The sequence below is a fragment of the Psammomys obesus genome, unplaced genomic scaffold, assembly GCF_907164565.1.
Source record: "Psammomys obesus unplaced genomic scaffold, mPsaObe1.curated_primary_1811, whole genome shotgun sequence".
Classification (NCBI taxonomy): Eukaryota; Metazoa; Chordata; class Mammalia; order Rodentia; family Muridae; genus Psammomys; species Psammomys obesus.
The window spans coordinates 6,487,415-6,504,995 of NW_026596046.1; the positions used below are offsets into that span (position 1 = coordinate 6,487,415).

General features: G+C 46.2%; 1 protein-coding gene across 3 annotated transcripts in view; it reads left to right on the plus strand.

The window, feature by feature from the left end:
• Positions 1-17,581, plus strand: part of Igf1r (insulin like growth factor 1 receptor) — a 275,245-nt gene that overhangs the window by 39,635 nt on the left and 218,029 nt on the right. For all 3 annotated transcript variants that reach the window (XM_055623145.1, XM_055623143.1, XM_055623144.1), the window contains exon 2: positions 10,921-11,466. In XM_055623145.1, the coding sequence (XP_055479120.1) occupies positions 10,921-11,466 (546 nt within the window). The remainder of the gene's footprint in view (positions 1-10,920; positions 11,467-17,581) is intronic.

A 17,581-nucleotide genomic window follows, 5' to 3' on the forward strand; every position in this document is an offset into this window, starting at 1 on the left:
GGCCACTCAGACACATACATGGTGCATATACATACATGCAGGCACTCACGCATACATGTAAAATAGAAATAAGTCTTAAAACCAAGGGAGACAAGAACCCAAGTGTTTCAGTGGCAATACAGTCAGGCTTATAAAATCTTAAAAATGGGCCGCATCGAAAAAATGCCTGTTACTTTAATAGCAAACTTAGTGTGATTTACAATGAATCCTTCAGGGTATGTTGGTTGAAATTCTTGATCTGCTTTCCCCAACAGATCACAGGGGACCCAACCAGCCCTCCCTAGGGCCCTGTTATGCTTATTTTCTGTAGCTGGTCCCTGTGATGGGCTTTCTGGTCTCTGGCCCCTTTCTGCCTGTCACTCAGATGTTTTGTTCAATGGCTTGCCTGTCAGTGTGGAGGCAGAAACAAACCCAGAATTTGGGGTCTCTTCTATGCCTTGTTCTCCTAAGGACCACTTACTTGGGTGTAGCCTAAGATTGTCTGATGTTTTGGGGGTACAGGCATAACACTCCATCATCACATACAGAAATTATGTCTAATTAAGTTGCCTAAGTCTTTTTCACACCTCCTACATTTGTGCGTTTCTTTTTTTTTTCACCCAAGTGTCCAAATAACATTATTTCCTCTCTGTTGCAATTCCAATCTGTTGATCTTTTTAGCTCTTGACTCTGTCATCCAGTGCATTTGCCATCTTTTTCCCCTGGAAACTTGTTGTTCTTGAATTAGAGGAACATTTTATTAGTATCTTTGATGAAGGGACTGATAGAAATCCTGAAATAGATACGTCCCAGAATGAGCACCATGACTGTTCACCTACTGTTTGTTAATCAGCACCTTGAACTGTTACTAAGCTATTGGAATGTAGTTCTTATTTACTTGCTGTACCAACAGGGATGTGATGAGATTGTTTTATGTAACTCTGTAGACAAAGCATGTGATCTTGAAAACAGCCATTTTGTCACGGAAGGGAAAGACACATGTCAGAATCCCTAGCCAAGTGGTACGGATGCTGGCTTGTGGTCTGTGACCTCTGCCTTCATTCTACATCAGTATTTTTTTTAAGTTCTGCCTTTGGTTGATGATGGCTCAAGGATGCACATGAGGAAATGTTACTGCCATGTTTGAGCTCATGTGCAAGGTATTGAGGCAGTGGTGAGAAACCAGACCTCTGTGGGCGTTGGCTTCAGACAAGTTCTCCTGTAAGGATACTGGGAGCAGAGCTTGTGGGTCTTTGCCCTCCTCTGCCTCGTGGAGAAATCCTAAATTCTGAGGATCTGATGAGAAGTGCACTTGCCTCTGAATAAATGAAGGGTTCACATTATTCTCTAGATACTTGGAGAATGCAAAAGAAAAAAAAAACCTATTCATAGTGGGGAGTCTGGAGGAAACAGAGCTGAGTGGTATAAATGCAGAAATTGTAGGACTAGGTGAGGTGAGGGAGATGGCGACAAAAGGAAAGCAAAGGGTGTAGGGGTGGGCAGGGTGGGGCTGTAAGATGCCCCCTTTTCCATGATGATTTACAAGGCAAGAGCTTTGTTGGCATTCACATATACCTGCATTTAGGAAAACAAGCCCCAAGTGCTAGAAAGTCAGCGACAGACTTTCTAACAAAGGTTAGAAAGCCAGTGACAGGGATGCAGATTCTATCCTTCAGTCTTAGCAGAGAGTGAGATGCCATTACAGTTTGGTTTGCAAAGATGGTGGGTTGCGTATGACATCATGGCTTCTGCCGGATCCAGAGAGGTGCATGCAGGCACCCAACTGCCTCACTGTGCGTGCTTGTTTGTGAGCTGTGTGTTCAGACCTCATCTCCTTGGCGAGTCAGTGCAGGACTCTGCCTGGACCTCGGTGCCTGTGCATATGCACTGTGGTAGAGCTGTGGCCAGACCTGCCTCCCTTCCCACTGGACTCTCTTAGGTCTGCGGTAGAGGGTATGGTACAGCCTTTGGCTGTGCTTTCACCTTTGTGTGACTAGGAGTAGGGTAAAATGGGGCAAACGTTTTAAAAGGGATTTTTATTTTTCTCTTCCCTCTTAAAAAAATACAGCAAATTACATAGAAAATAGACTAAGCCATTTTCATAGTTTTACATTTGTATAATTTATGTTAACCACATCTCCAGGATTCTTTTCATCTTGCAAAGCTATTCCCTGTATCCGTTAAACACCAGCTCTCCATTCCTTCATCCTTTCTGTCTCTGGTAACTATGATTTTAATTTCTGCCCCTTTGATTTATCTCCTCTGTGTACTTCGTAAGTGAAATGATAGAGCTCTGTTTCGAGTGGCATATTTTGCTTAGCACAGTGTACTCAAGGTTCATTCATACTTGCTGTACATTAGAGTCTCACTCCCTTGTGAGGCCAAGTAACGTTCCATTGTCTACCTGGATTTTTTTTTTTTTCTTGTCCAACCCTTGGCCAACACTGGGTTATTTCTATATTTTGACTGCTGTGATTAACACTTCCACAAACGTGGATGTGTGGTCCCTTCTGCTTTTGTCTGCTCATTGTTGAGTGTTTCTAGTTTCCTCAGAGTCTACAGCAGCAGCCAGCACCTTTCCATTGCTTTGTCGGTGTCGAGGCTCTTACCATGGAAGTTACCCCCTTGGACTTGAGTATCTTCTGAGTGAGGGCTTTGCTGGTCTGGTCTGGTCTGGCCTGGCCTGCCCCTTTTGTGTTCTCATCCTCTCTGCTCTTTTTTTCTGTCTCTCTATCTTTCTCTGTCTCCTCCCTCTCTCTCTCTCTCTCTTCCCCCCTCATCTCTCTCTCACACATACATACACACTCTGTGTCTCTGGTCAGTCCCTGTTCCCCAGCAGTCTTGACATCAGCTGCCTACTTTCAGGGACCTCACCTTCCTGAGTTCTAGTTTGATGAAGATTTCAGTACCCTCTCAACTATTCCATCTCTGTTGTCTCAGACTCACATTCTCCACCCTGTCCTGGGGTGAGTGTGCATCAAGCTGGCAGCATGGTCTCTGTATCCTGACCACAGCATACAGAGAGAACCTCTCTGGGTCACGGATGGGCTTTCATTTTTTCATGGGGGCTACCCCATGAAGTCCAAGTCTATGACTTCTCAGCACTTGGGAAGCACTTAGCTTGTCATAAAACATCACTTACGTAAGTACTGGAAGAATTAATAAATTTAGTCCCAAACCATGAGGAAGCTGAGGCCTAAGGCTTAGGGTGACTGTGGCTGTTCTCAGTCCTTGTGGATGGTGAATGGGGACTCAGCATTACTTTAGCAAAGCCCCCAAATCAGAAAGGAGCCTCTGTGCTTCAGGAGGCACAGGCAGGCTTGTATATGAACATGCACACAGTCTACATATATATTTACATATGTTTATTTTTATTTGCCTCACATGGGGATGGAACCCAGGGCCTTGTGCATGCCAGACAAGAGCTGTCCCACTGAATTACATCCTCTAGCCCAAGGTCCACAATTTGATAGTACCATGGAGAATCACATCATAGTGTTGGAGGAACTTGTGAGCAAATGGGGTTTCCACACCTATTATCAGCTAGATTTAGGTAGCTGGTTTGTTACCATGAGCTCAGGTCACTTAAGGAAACTGGAACCTCGCAGGGCGAAGAAAGATGCTCCTGGAATGAGCATGAACACGTAGCCTGTAAACAGAAAGATGTAACAGGTCTGACAGGCAAAGCTAGCGTGCTGGAGGACAGGGGGCCGGCCTTTCAGGGGAGGGGTAAGGAAAGGAAGTTTTTCTGCAGGCCCATCCTCAGTGGGGGCTCGGCTGCTCCCCAAAGGTGCCCGTCCCCCAAGGCTCCAGCAGTAGTTTCTAGCTGTACAGTTCTCTGTTGGTAGTGCCAGGTGAAGACGGAGGTGTGTGACCTGCTGAGGCCCAGTCCTGGGTAGGGCCTCTCAGTGAGGTGCTGCACTGGTTCTCCAGATTCTCCCCCCACCGTGTGTGGGGTGGCGGGAGGGGTTCTACCTACTGGACCTTGTCTGCCGCCTTAAAAACATGCCATTCACAGTGAGTGGAAATAACGAAGAGGTTTAGAACTTTTTACAAAGGTGTTCTTTTAAAATACAAACAACCTTGAATATTGGGCTTCCAGACATTTTGAGACTGGAAAGGCATGTAGACTATCTGTCAGAGCAAGTCAGGCTGTTTTTATGAAGATCTGTGAAGACAGTTGCCCTTCTGCCGAAGCAAACCCAGCTTCATTCTGCACAGATCTGTTTGGCTGCAGACGCCTTACTTGGAGGGACACTTGAGTGTGCTCCCTTGCCTTGGAACTAATTCCCTGTAAATTTTCCATTTCTTAATTGGCAGGGTAGGATAAAAGCATTGAGTTCATCTCTTTGTAAATTCCTTACCACATCCAGCCTTGGTTTCAATGTCCCCAGCCTTCAGGACTGCATTTTATGTTCGAGTAGATTTTTAGATTGTTTCTATGGTGAGACGGCTCTTCTGTAGGGCAGCAAAGAACAATTTGCACATTCAGATTACATTTGTTTTTTTAATTTCTGTTCTCAAAGTCACCCATGTAATGGAAATCCCTAACATTCCTGTCATTGCCCTCACTTACTGAATATATATCAGGTGACCAGGCTGTCTTGTCTGTATGAAATAGAAATGTACATATACAGTGTAAACACGTCCTAGTTGACACATGAAGATAAAAGGCTTAACATGAATTGTGTCTGTTTACACTTAACACAGAGAATTCTACTCTGACAAACGCTGGAGTATCACTAGTGTTTGTTACCATAACATTCTCCCCGCCCCCATCTCATCTGATTTCTGGCTAGTTGTGCTTTACTGCAGGTAGAGGCCCAACTTCTACCCCAGAGCTCTGGATTTGTGCTGTCAGTCCTTAAAGGACAGCAGAATCGGCAGCTGTGGGAGAAGTATATGTATTCGCCCTCCACTCCTTTTTTTCCCCTTGGCCTTGGTGTGTTTCATTGCATTGTTGATATGGGTTGCTTGGGGAATTTTCTCAGCTCGGTGGCTCAGTGGGTAAAAAACACTTACCATGCAAGCACGGGGACCTGCCTGTGTTTGAATCCCAAGCACTTAGGTTAAAAAAAAAAAAAAAAAAAGCCAAGCATGGCTGCATGTACCGGAGCTCCCTGGCTAGCTAACCTGGCAAAAATGGGAAGAGTCTGGCTCAGTGAGAACCTTCCTGAAGGCAGTAAGGTGGGAAACAATAGAGAGGAAGAGAGTCCTCTACCTTCTGTATGGGTAGACACAGGCAGGTGCGCCTGCCTGCCCAACTGCGTGGGACACACACTCACACATGCGCATTCACACACACACAACAAATACAAGTACATGGGCTTTTCCCTGGGTCACACTGCAGATCTTGGTGGGGGCCAAGAGAGGGTAGTGACAAGAAAGAATTAGGGGGATCTTTGCCCCTCGCAGAATGGTGGCTCATCAGAATCAGCATCTGTCATTTATCCAGTGGACAGATTTGGGGGGCTGCTCTGTGACTGAGCAAGCTTCGGGGAGTTTGAATGCCGTCCCGAATGCAGAGTTGTGTGCATCTCAGTCTGTTTCCTGCTCTCTGTCCTGCTTTACGTGCTTACTCTTCTCTCCGCTGTGCTGGTTGTGCCTCCGGCGTTCCCTCAAGCCGCCAACAGTCAGGTGAGCTCCACACCGCCTCCAAGATGTGTCTTGTCACTCTCTGCCTGGATGCCCTGCCCCTTACACTTTGTGAGGCGTCGTTTAGGTCCCGGCTTTAGACCATCTTCGGGAATCCCCTCCTCTGGCAAGTCTTCCTGAGCCGCTTAGATGTTGAGAGCTGTGATCCTCATTCTCCACATTCCCACTGTCCTGCCCATTGAGCCACACTGCGGAAGACTGTTTTCTTAAGTCTGGCAGTTGCTAGAGAGGGAGTTGTCTACTCTCCTTGTGCAAAGTCCATTGATAGTAATCTTCTACCACTTTGACTTCTACAAAGCAAAAGCAACTAGAAGTGGTTTTTGTTGACTCAGTTACTGGTACCAGTGGATTCATTTTAAGAGAAGTGATTATTATGGCGAGCCACTGGCTAAGCCAAACAAGTCTTCTTTCACAATGCAGAAGCTCTGCTGTGTTGGCTCTCACCCTCAGAATTGGAGATGGTCAGTTGCCCAATGTGTCTTGCTCCATCTTTAGACCCATAGTAAAAAAACAAAAACAAAAAACCAAACCTATACCTGCTCTGTATTTTTTATTTTCAACCGTAAGCTATTCCTTATTTCTGAAGGAAAGTTGATCACAATTGAAAACAGGTAACTTAATGATATTGTGGGGATTGTTGGTAGGTTAGTCAGCGGTTGTGCTAGCTTCCTTCCTCCTCATTATATTAGCAGTATTTAGATTGGGGTAACAGAATGGAGAGATGCTTCCGCTAATGCTCAGTCAGCGTATGGCGTATCCCTGACGACAGTGACACAAAGCACCTACCTGACTCTTGTCACTGCAGTAGTGACAAGCTGTTTTACAGATAAGGAAACTGAGGCATGGGGGCAGAGATTGTCCACTTGACAGCAGCATGAACTGATAAAGGACATTCCAAAGGCTATTCAGAGATTCAAACCCCAGTTAAGCTCTTTGTCACTCTTCCGGGACCCTTTGGTGGCTTGCATAGGACAGATGCTAAACACAGAAAGCTTGTGTTAACTCTTTCAAACATTCAGATACCCAGCTTTGGGAGAAGTTCTTAGGGATTGATGTTCCAAATATGGGTAGATTGCTCGTGCCATTCCCTAGAGTTCTGCCAATAAAAGCTCTGCCCCTTAACTTTCAGAAAATACCTAGGAGTTTTGGGGAAAAGTGACTCTCTCTCCTGAAAAGCTTTATTTAAGATGGTGTCTTTGCAGAAGTAAATTCCGGCCCTGGGTGGCCTGCTACTGCACAATGGCATCTGTCTGTTTTGTTTCTGCTGTCCTCATTCCATGGTTGGACCTTGCAGCTGGGGTCCACCTCAACCCCTCCCAGCACTGGCCTCTCTCTCTATTCCTGTCTGCCTTCATCTCCATATGCTTTTACTATTCTTTGTAGGTCACCTGGGATCTTACATTTTCAAATTGATCTTACATTCTGAAAGCAAGTATTGGGGTCTTATTGGATCTGCCAAGTATCTGTTGGCTTTGAAAGGGAGAAAGGGTGTTCCCACAACTGCCTGCACTCTGCTATGAGCAGAGGGCGTGTCTGCTCTGCTTCACATGCTGTGGGGTGTCCTCTCCCTCTGTGCATGGATTCGTTGACAGGCAGGCGTGCTCCGTTTGCTTTCCTGTTTGTGGCTTGTGCCTTTTGAACACTGTGCTATCATTCACAGCCCGGCTTGATTATCCTCTTTTTCTGTTTCTGTCACAAAACACCCAAAGACCAGCAGTGTCGGTCAGAATCCAAAACGGCTGGTTGCCCGGCCCTGCCTTGTACTTTGTGGCTTGGGCTTGTCTTCTCTTCTGGAATAAGGGGGTAGTTTCTTCCTATTTTTTCCTTTGTTCTATAAACGGGGATGGGGTGTAAATGATGAAATGGCTCTTCCATTCAAAGAAGCTGCCAGTCCCAGCTCTCTGTGACGAGTGGCTTCTGTTCCCAGTGGTCTTCTCTGGTGGAAGAGGCCAGCTGGCAGAAGGTAGCAGGTCCTTCTGCATATTGATTGCATGTGAAAGACATGTTAACTCTTTCTTCCTGCATTTCTTTGGTTGGCCCTGAATTCTTACTATTTATTGGAAATAGTAACAAATGACTTTACACCTAATGCTTTGATCAAGCACACATTGAAGACAGTGATGTAGTTCAATGCTCCTGTAAATTTAAGAGCAAATTAATACACCTAATTTACAGCGGTAGAGAAGGAATAAGCTATTTTAGACTGGGCACAGGGGAAAAGAATTTTTTTTTTCCACTTTTCTGATGGATGACTGGTGCCATTATTCTCAAGGGCTTTGAGTCATTGACCAGAAGCTGAGTGAAAATGGAGAAGGGAGAGCTGGGGAAACAGAGGGGAGCCAGAGAATAGTTGGGGGAGCTGTTGAAGCGCAGGTATTAGCAGAGAGCTCAGAGGAGGTGATGTTTGAATTGAAACCTGCAAAGAGAGAATGGGGCTGTGTGTGGAGGGGAGCCCTGTCAAGGCAGCAGGCTGCAACTAAGGAGGAACCGAGCCTGTTGGAGGCTAGTGAACAAGTGTGCTAAGCAAGGATTTGCCAGAAGATGAGATAGAAATGAGTAGGCCTGAACTCTGACAGAATCCCATTGACTTGGTATTTGGTCAGGGGTGGACTTGGTTGGAGGGGTAGGCTGGAGGAAGGTATTACTGTCACTCAGGTCGAAGATGACATTGGTCAGCTTGGAGTTGTAGAGGTAAAATGGCAGAGACAGGGCACAGATCATGTGTACTCCACGTGTGTGTCCAGGTGTCTGCCAGGTAGCCAGTGGTGTGTTAGCCTCTGCAGACATAGGTTGTGAACTAAATAGGAAATAATTTCCCATCCTCCTGGAGCTGCCATCAGGATGGGAGTAGCCACAGTGAGAGAACATGAGAAGAAAGGCTAGAGGGAGGTTCTCAAGAGGGTGGAAGTACCCTAATTGAATGGGGTTGGAGGTGAGCAGGGAGTACCACAAAGAGGAAGAAGGGGAACCATGAGGAAAGACCCCTAGAAGGGAAGGAAGCCCAGATGAGTGTTACTAGAGGGCATGTGTGACAGGTGAAGGAGACGAATTGGCATGACTGACTTTCAGCATGAGCAAGTCACATGGCAGCATCATTGAACAAGATGTGGAAACTCAGGAGTGGATAACAGAATGAGTTATGAGAGAGCTCTGAGTTGTGGAGCAGGGTGGTGGATCTGTTCTTGAGTAGCGTCTGGGTCAGTACCGTACGTTGCCTCCCAGGGTCACCCTGAGTAGAGATGGCACAGGGGGCCATTTGCTGGGTGAGATGACAGAGAAGGCTGAGGACAGGGATCCCCGTTAGTGGCTCTGTATGAGGGAAGAATGGGTATTGGTGGGATCGTGACATCCAGGCAGCACAGAGAAGGCAGCAGTGCCACATGCTCTGCAAGGCTTTGTCAAGAGACTAACCCACCCCGAGGCCTCCCTTGGGCTTCTATCGCCTATTGGATCCTCAAGGGCTCCATTCCTTCGAGGTAGTGCTCACCCCGTCCCATGATCCTTCATGACAGGATTCTATCAGGGTCATTGTCTTTGGTCCTTCCTTGTATCCCTGACCTCCTGTCACTCTGCCTGTCTCTGGCTTCTGTGATATCACAGGTCATTTAAAACTCATCTTTGATGCTGCCTCTCCTGTGTCCTGTTGGAAATTGGAGAAGTTTTTCCCTGTGCATTCCATTCATCTTGCCCTGTCTTGATAGTTGTTCACCATGGTTCTTAGCTCCTGGTTGTTGCTATGAGCTTCTTTGTGTCTTTCATGGAATCAAATTAATGAATGTTGTAGTAATGGTTGGGATTATTAAATACTAGGAAAGTATAGTAAACAAGGCTGTTTTTCCATGTGCATTTCAAACTTTTAAAATAAAAGGTTTAGAGTCTAGAAAGATGGGCCAGTGGTTAAAAACGGCCTCCATGTTAGGTGAGTCTCAACCCTTTGTAACCTCAGCTTCAAAGGCTCTGCTACTCTCCTCTGGCCTCACTGGGCACCTGTACTCATATGCATAGAAACATACAGAAACAACAGAATTAAAAATAAATAAAACAAAATTCTAGTAGCGAGGCCATTTTACCACAAACAGAAATTCAAAAACCTGTTGTAATCTACAGATGCCTTGGTCTAGTTCCTCTGCTTCTAGGATGTATCTTTGGATATCTGGTATATTGTTTATAGTGTGAAAAATTAGAGATGACCGTATCTAAGCAATAGGGAATCAGAAGGAACGGTATTTATTGTATTTATTGGTAATTTAAAACTAGTTTTTCCTTTAAAAAAAAATTAGTGCTTTTGTATGTACACATGCATGTTTAGAGGTCAGGACGTCTTGGGTTGGTTCTCTTCCACAGTGGGTTCCAGGGACCAAACTCAGGGCTGCTTATCAAGTGCCTCTCCCTGTTGGAACCACCCCCCAGGCACCTAGGTTTTTGTTTGCTTGTTTGTTTGTTTTTTATAAATGATGCTGTAGAAAGACTTCAGTGTGCCTGAATGTTCATGTTAAGCAAAATAAGTCTGTTTACAAATATTATGTTCTTGTCTGACTTTATTTCATTATTTGCAGAGAAAGGATGATTGGCTTACGTGAATGAATGCTACTTATCTGTAGCCATTGAGATCACTGATATTTTTTTGCTGATTTTGCTGTTGCCTAACTTCTGTAGGAAGCGTCTTACTTGATTAACACAGCACGTTGCACTAAAGTTGGAAGCGTGTGTCTCTTTCATTCATTAAGTCTTTTCGTGGGTTATTTATTTTGTCTGTGTTTTTGAGGAGAGCACAGGTCACCTGGTCCATATCAAATGGCGCCTGCTTTCCGGGTCACCGTGACTGTTCTTGAGCAGATTGCATTGCTTGATGTCCTTTGGGCAGGACACAGAAGTGGTTGACACTCGGCTGCCAAGCTTTTGTGTAGGTGCTGCGAGCTCACCTCTACCTTGGCAGCTCTGGTCTAGCTTGGGTTGTAGCATGAACTTTTGCACGCAACCCTATATGATTTTGGACTGAAAGCTCTAGTTTGGATGGTTCCTGTAGCTGGCTTCTTCCACAAGTCAGTGAGCACGTGGTACAGTGTCTGGGCCAGTGCAGGCAGCCGAGTGACAGTAACCAGGTAGCTTCAGCTCTTCAGGTGTGCAGTCTGCCACCCACACCTTCTTGATCTGCAGTGAGAAACCGAGTCACCTTCTTTTGATAATCATACAAGTTTTATGGAGATTCATTCTCGGGGGGAGGGCTGGAAAGCTATTTTAAGAACGATCTCTGTTTAACAGAATGCTCCTCTTGTCTCCCTTCAGTTTGTGGGCCTGGCATTGACATCCGCAACGACTACCAGCAGCTGAAGCGCCTGGAAAACTGCACGGTGATCGAGGGCTTCCTCCACATCCTGCTCATCTCCAAGGCTGAGGACTACCGGAGCTACCGCTTCCCCAAGCTCACAGTCATCACCGAGTACTTGCTGCTGTTTCGAGTGGCCGGCCTCGAGAGCCTGGGCGACCTCTTCCCGAACCTCACAGTCATCCGTGGCTGGAAACTCTTCTACAACTACGCGCTGGTCATCTTCGAAATGACCAATCTCAAGGACATTGGGCTTTATAATCTGAGGAACATTACTCGGGGGGCCATCAGGATTGAGAAGAATGCTGACCTCTGTTACCTCTCCACCATAGACTGGTCTCTCATCTTGGATGCCGTGTCCAATAACTACATTGTGGGGAACAAACCCCCAAAGGAATGTGGGGACCTGTGTCCGGGAACATTGGAGGAGAAGCCCATGTGTGAGAAGACCACCATCAACAATGAGTACAACTACCGCTGCTGGACCACAAACCGCTGCCAGAAAAGTAAGAGTGTGCAGACACGGGACTTCTGCTTTCTCCTTCTTGCTCGCTTCCTCCTCCTCCTCCTCCCCTTCATCCTTGGCAGGGCAGGGCAAGGGTCTCTCACATTTCCACACCGCCTCGCTGGAAGTGCCTCCTGAGGACAGGGAAGGGTGGGTCGTGGTTAGCTTTTTTCTGTAGGTGGGAGTTCTGGGAATGCAGAACTGGAGCCCAGATGGAGGCCACTGTGGCTGCTGTCAAGTCCGGTTAGAAAAGATTCACTGCCTCTGGAGGCTAGAAGTTTACTAACCTTCAGCTTCTCTGATGAGAGAGGTGACTTGGGATGAGCATTTCATACAGGTGAATTCTTGTATCCCTTGTGTAAAGGGATTTATAGTATCATCACCACCACCACCATCATCTTCATCTTGTAGAGGAAAAGTGCTTCTCATGAATGAACTCGGAATATGGTTGAATAAAGGAAAAGCATAGCATAGTTTCTCGGGACCCTGATGCTTAGAAGACCTGGTTTAATAGGAACACCTGCTAGGAGGCCTGTGTGCCAGTTTCCGGGAGTCACTGGTTCAGTCTCTACTTGACACAGCTCTGTAGGAGGGTGTTTTTCTGAACCCTTGGGCTTTCATTTCTTTTCTTGTATACCTGTTGTGAAAGTCTTATGCAATCACTTAGTGAAGGAAACTTGAAAAACAGTCAGTGATCCTGGAGTCACACTGTTTGAAGCTTGTTTGCCTACAGTACGTATATTTTCTTTGTAGGATAACCTGAACTCTTACCTTGGTGTGACAAATGCCATGAGAATCAAGTTGCTTTCTTTTTTTTATTTTTTATTTTTAATTTTACTTTAGCTAGAATGTGGCCATGATTCAGGGAATTGGCAGTATTGGATTCAATAATTCAACAATATTTAGACACGTGACCAGCAAGGTTCCTCTCACTGGTTTCCCCTTAGCATGTTAGCTATTATTTTAAGGCTGTCCCAGTTCAAGACCCAAAGAGTCCATATACCCTAACTAGTTATAAAGAACACCCCCCACCAAAAAAAACCTCCCCAAATTGTTAGACTTGACTAATCCGTGAAGTGTATATAATCAATAGATGCAAGGCCGGCTGTCACAGGTATCTTTTTATGTCAACATTCCTTTAGCTGGGGTCAAAGTAGGAAGTCACACACCTTGATGTCTTCTGTAATGTGATCTCTGTGTGTAAGATATGTGCAAATGTGGGGGGGGGAGGGGGGCTGTATGAGAGATCTTAGTAGAGGCCAGGATCCCATTGGCCAGTTCCTTGAAGAGCTGAAAGATACTTTTCCTGATTGATTAAAACAATTCCATATTTTTTTTTTTTGTCTTAATTGGTTGTTTGAAGAAGCATTAATCTTTTTGGTTGTTTTTGAGATAGGGTTTCAATCTGTGGTTGGCGCTGTCCTAGAACCTGATATGTTCTCATTACTACCTGTGAACTCAGGACAGTTCTCCTGTGTCAGCTTCTCAAGTCGTGGATTATAGGAATGAGTTCTTGCCTATTGTAACAAAATTTTGTTTTTGTTTATTAATTTCTAAATTTTTAAAAAATTATTTACTGTGTTTGGCTGTTTTGTTTGTTTACCAGAAGAGTGAGGTGGCAGGGAGGGACCGGAGTTCGAGTCAGTTTTTGAGCTGCCATGTAGGTGCTGGAAATCGAACCTGGGTCCTCGGGAACAGCAGCCAGTGCTCTTAAGAGCTGGGTCATTTCTCCAGCCCCTAGCATTTTGTTTTTAAAGTAGCCTTGGCATTTGAAAAACTTTATCTTAAAAAGCATCATCAGAGATTTGGATGTAGAAATGAGAGTCCGGGATGACTTGACTGGCCAGCTCGCCTGAGCTGTGCTTAAGCTTGTCCCTGGAGCAGCCAGGCCTGTTGCCCTTTCGTGGTGACCAAACTAAGTACAGACAAACCAGCATTTCAGAAACTTATAAGCTCTACACAAAAGGGGAGTGCTGTTTACAGCATCTCCAGCATCAGCAGACAGCAACTGCTCGGTCATTCCACAGATGCTTTGGCCTCATTGCAGCTTTTCAGATGCTTTTGAAGAAGTCCAGGGCAGAGATAAGGCTTGTATTCAGGGTCAGAGTCTAAGGTCAGTAGCTAGAAATTATTAAATAATTTAAATTGTGTGAGCTTTAGTTTCTTTATCTTAAAAATGGCAGGGCTCCTCCCTCCCTCACAGAGTTGATGGAAGGTTAAATTAAAATAAAGAAAAGCAACCTGGATTAGAAATTGAGCCCTGATGCCAGAGTGATTTTTGGCTGGACCTGGTCTTCCCAAGGCCATGCTCTGTTGCCTGTTCCTTGGCCAGCTGTACCAGTCCTGATGATGTGTTTTGTGATTTCACAATGGAGTACTTAGTTAAAACTGCTGAGTCCATTCAAGGATATTGTCTTCTTACCTTGTCCTGAAAACTCGTCATGACCACAGGTTTCGATGGTAGGTTTTCTAATTCTGCTAAAATACTTTTTCTCCGAGTAGATCCTATTCAAGTGTATACTGTCATGTGTATAGTAGCCATTAGCCACATGTGCCTGAACTGAGCACTTGACCTGTGTGGCCTACCTCTGGTAAGACCCTCTTTCAGTATAGAATTTCCAGGATGTAGTATGGGGGGAAAATCTTTGAGATGTTCAACACATGTTTTTGTTTTTGTTTTTAATTGATACTATGCTGAAACATAGTGTGATGGATATACTCCAAAAAGTAAAATATGCTATTAAAATCAGATCGTTTGCTTCCGGATGTGGACGCCGGGATGTTTGCAATCCAGATGGCTGCTGTTCTCTTTCCTCTGGACAGCACAGCTTTAGCGGCATGCTTTGTCATCTCTAGACAACTGGCTTCAGTCGTGCTGTCTTATCCTGCCTGTCTTCAGTCAGAGTTCTTGATCATCATTCAAGGAGCCAGGGCAGGGGCACTCAGTCCTCACAGAATGCCCACCTTGAGTTCATATAGCCATTTTGGAAAGACTCCTGTTAAGCTACTTTCTGCTGGGTCGTGGCAGAAGAGAGAGAATTCAGCATCTGCAGAGAAGCATCGAGTGGAGTTGCTGCTGCTGTAAAGCAGAAACACCTGGTATTGCCGTGCCGGTGGACTGATTTTATTTGGTGTCAACACTCCTTTTGGATCCTGTCTGCTGGCCAGTGGTGTGGAGACAGCCCACTAAAGAGGGGCCACTCTGCTGGTTACACTGTTGGTGTGCATGTCTTTGTTTTTGTGATTTAGTGCAGGCCTGAGCTGTTCCTAAATAGCTAAGGGCCCTGAAGGAATTGTGTATGGCCTTTTGCTTTGATAGAAAAGCTGGCAATGCCTTCACGCTTGGTGTTTGGTCCTTCCTTCCTTGCTTTGAAATGGCTTCTGCTTCTCTACCTTCCCCTGTGGCAAGCTGCTCTTTGTTGGTCTTTACTCCTCTATCTAGGCTTTAGTAGTTGGTTGTCTCTGGCCTTAATCCATTTGGGCTGCTGCAACAAAATTTCACAAGCTGGGTGGCTTACAAACAGTGGATTTGTTTCTCATAGCTCTGGAGGCTGGAGGTCCAAGAAAAGGTGCTGACAGATTCTCCGTCTGAAGAAGGCCTGCTTCCTGGGCTTACCCCTCCATGCCCCGTGCTTTCACGTGGCGGAAAGGGACAAGGCAACTTTCTGGTGTGTCTTTCACAAGGGCGCTAATCCCACTTATAAGGGCTCCATCCTCATGACCTAATCACAAAGCCTCACCTCTTAGTACTGTATGGTCAGGTACTAGATTTCAGTCTGTGAGTTTTGGAAGGCATAATCATTCAGACCAAAGCATGGCCCAGAGGCTCTCCCCATTCTACTTCATTGTATGCACTGGTCCTTTAGCATCCTCTCGTCTCTATCTAACTTTCAATACCATCTCAAGTCCAGACCTCTTTTTGAGCTTACTTTTTGGCTATCCTATAACTTGCTTTAGTAGACCAGGCTGGCTTTGACCTCAGAGATCCTCCTGCCTCTGCCTTCTGAGTGCTGGGGTTAGAGGTGTGGGACACACTACCACCTGGTTTCTTTCTGAGCCGTTAACTACATCCGTTTACATGAGGATCACCCTAGTAGCTCACTGTCCCCCCGGGAAGTCTCCTTGCTTCTGTGCTTTTTCTATACCCCCTAGCCTATGATCATGCCAGAAACCCTAGTGCTTGAGCCTTTTGCGTTGCTTCCCCTTCTGATTGGCCATCCAAGTGCTTACCGTCCCAAATGTGCCTTCACTCTGCCATCTTCTGCCCTACCCAATGCTTACCCAGTGATAGCTCTTCTACAGCCTCTTGCTCTGTGTCCTCCCTCTTCACTCCAGTAGTGAATGTCCCATTGAGTAGATCTCCTGTCCACCTGCACTTCTCTCATAAGGCCCTTACCAAAAGCTCCTTGGTGGTCCTCCCACCCCTATTGAACTGTACCATGCACCCTCCCTCCTACATGCAAAATCCTTTCCCAGTCATCTTCCTGTTGACCAGTCTGCCACCCTCCACCCCAGACCTGGCTGAGCTCCAGCCTTGCCCTTTCTAGAAGACGACCCCAGAGCTTTGGAGCCTCCAGTGGTCCTGCTGCCTGGCACCGTGTTTTTTGCACTGTTGTGTGAATTCTGGCTGTCTCTTCCCTCACGTGCCTGGCACTCCAAGGGTGAGCATGGTACATGCTTTGTGAAGGTCCACTTTCCCCCAGGCAAACAGTAGCATGCAACGGCAGTCCTCAGGAAGCTCAAAGATGAAATGTGGTTCTTACGTTCCTTCTGCCCCTGTCACTGCTACTGAGGAGCGCTGCCGCCCAAACCATCTCTAACTTTAAATTGGCAGAGAGGATCTACTGCAGATGGGAGCTCTTCTCTTTCCTGCCATTGTCAGAATGATCCAAGGCCCAAGATGCAGAAGTCTAAAGGGTTGAATCCTGACCCCCAGAAGCCGTTTGCCGAAGGCTGGCCAGCCTTGTATCCAAAGGGCCGGAGGTGAACCCTCACTAGTACCTGTGGCTTTCTGGCTTCTCAGGGAATTTACTTAAAGTGATGCCTCGACACAGAGGCTTCCTAGTATCTGATTTCATGTGCCGACACCTCCTCCAAGAAAACAACAAAACAACACCAAAAAAAAAAAAAAGTAAAGCCTGAGATCTTACTGCTAAACTTGGCCTCTACGTGCTTCATAGTCCAGCAGAGTCAACAGCTTGGGATTGGCTTACAGCACCCCACTGCGCGTTTGCCAAAAAAAATCCGTGAAGGCGTGAACCTGGCTGCACTGGAAGCTAGCTTTGCTGGCAGGACAGCCATGTTGCAGTGAAAAAGATACTGACCCGGGCAGTGGTCCTGGAGAGTCTTGCAATTTCCATCTGTCCTAAAAATGAGGAACCATGGTCATCGTATGCTGGGGCCTTCAAGACGACCCCCGGCTCCTTTTGTTGACAGGAAAACATTGCTGTCTCAGGATGGGTCCAGGGACTCAAAATGAAGGCAGGTTGTGTAAGACAGACAATTCTGGGTTTCGTTGTTTTTGTTCTTCCCTGATACTGGTCCTCTAGTTGTTGTTTATCAAACACTGGTCACCAGGACAGCATAGGCCTATAGAGAATTGCTTCCTTCCCCATTTCTTTGCATTTCTTTGCAGGCTGGTAGTACATGTACCCCAGGGAGAAAGTAAAAGGCTTGTTCAAGCATTTGTGAATCCCCTGGAGGTTTTGTGCTGTGGGAGTCCAGCCCTGTGTTTGGCAGAATTTTAACTTTAAATCTTCAGCTACCTGGGAAGACCCAGAGCATGTCTGGAAATGCCGCAGAGTCCTTCACCAAGCTGGTACAGACTGCTAAAATAGATCATGATGTAGACCATGAGACAGACCCGTGGGTCCTAACGGGTAGGCAGCCCCAGGGTTGAACGAGTGGACTCTGGTTTGTCACATTGTGTTAAGAGCTTGTCTCCATTCCCTGGGAATGCCTCTGGTCGGGTCAGCTGCTCCCACTGTGGGGGTGATCTTTATTTAGAAGGGGTCACATGCCCTAGGCCTCAGTGCTATATGCCTTTTATAGCCGGGTGTGGAGACTGTATTCTATCCTGATTGCTAACCCCTGGTTCTGAGGTGCTAAAGCAGTTT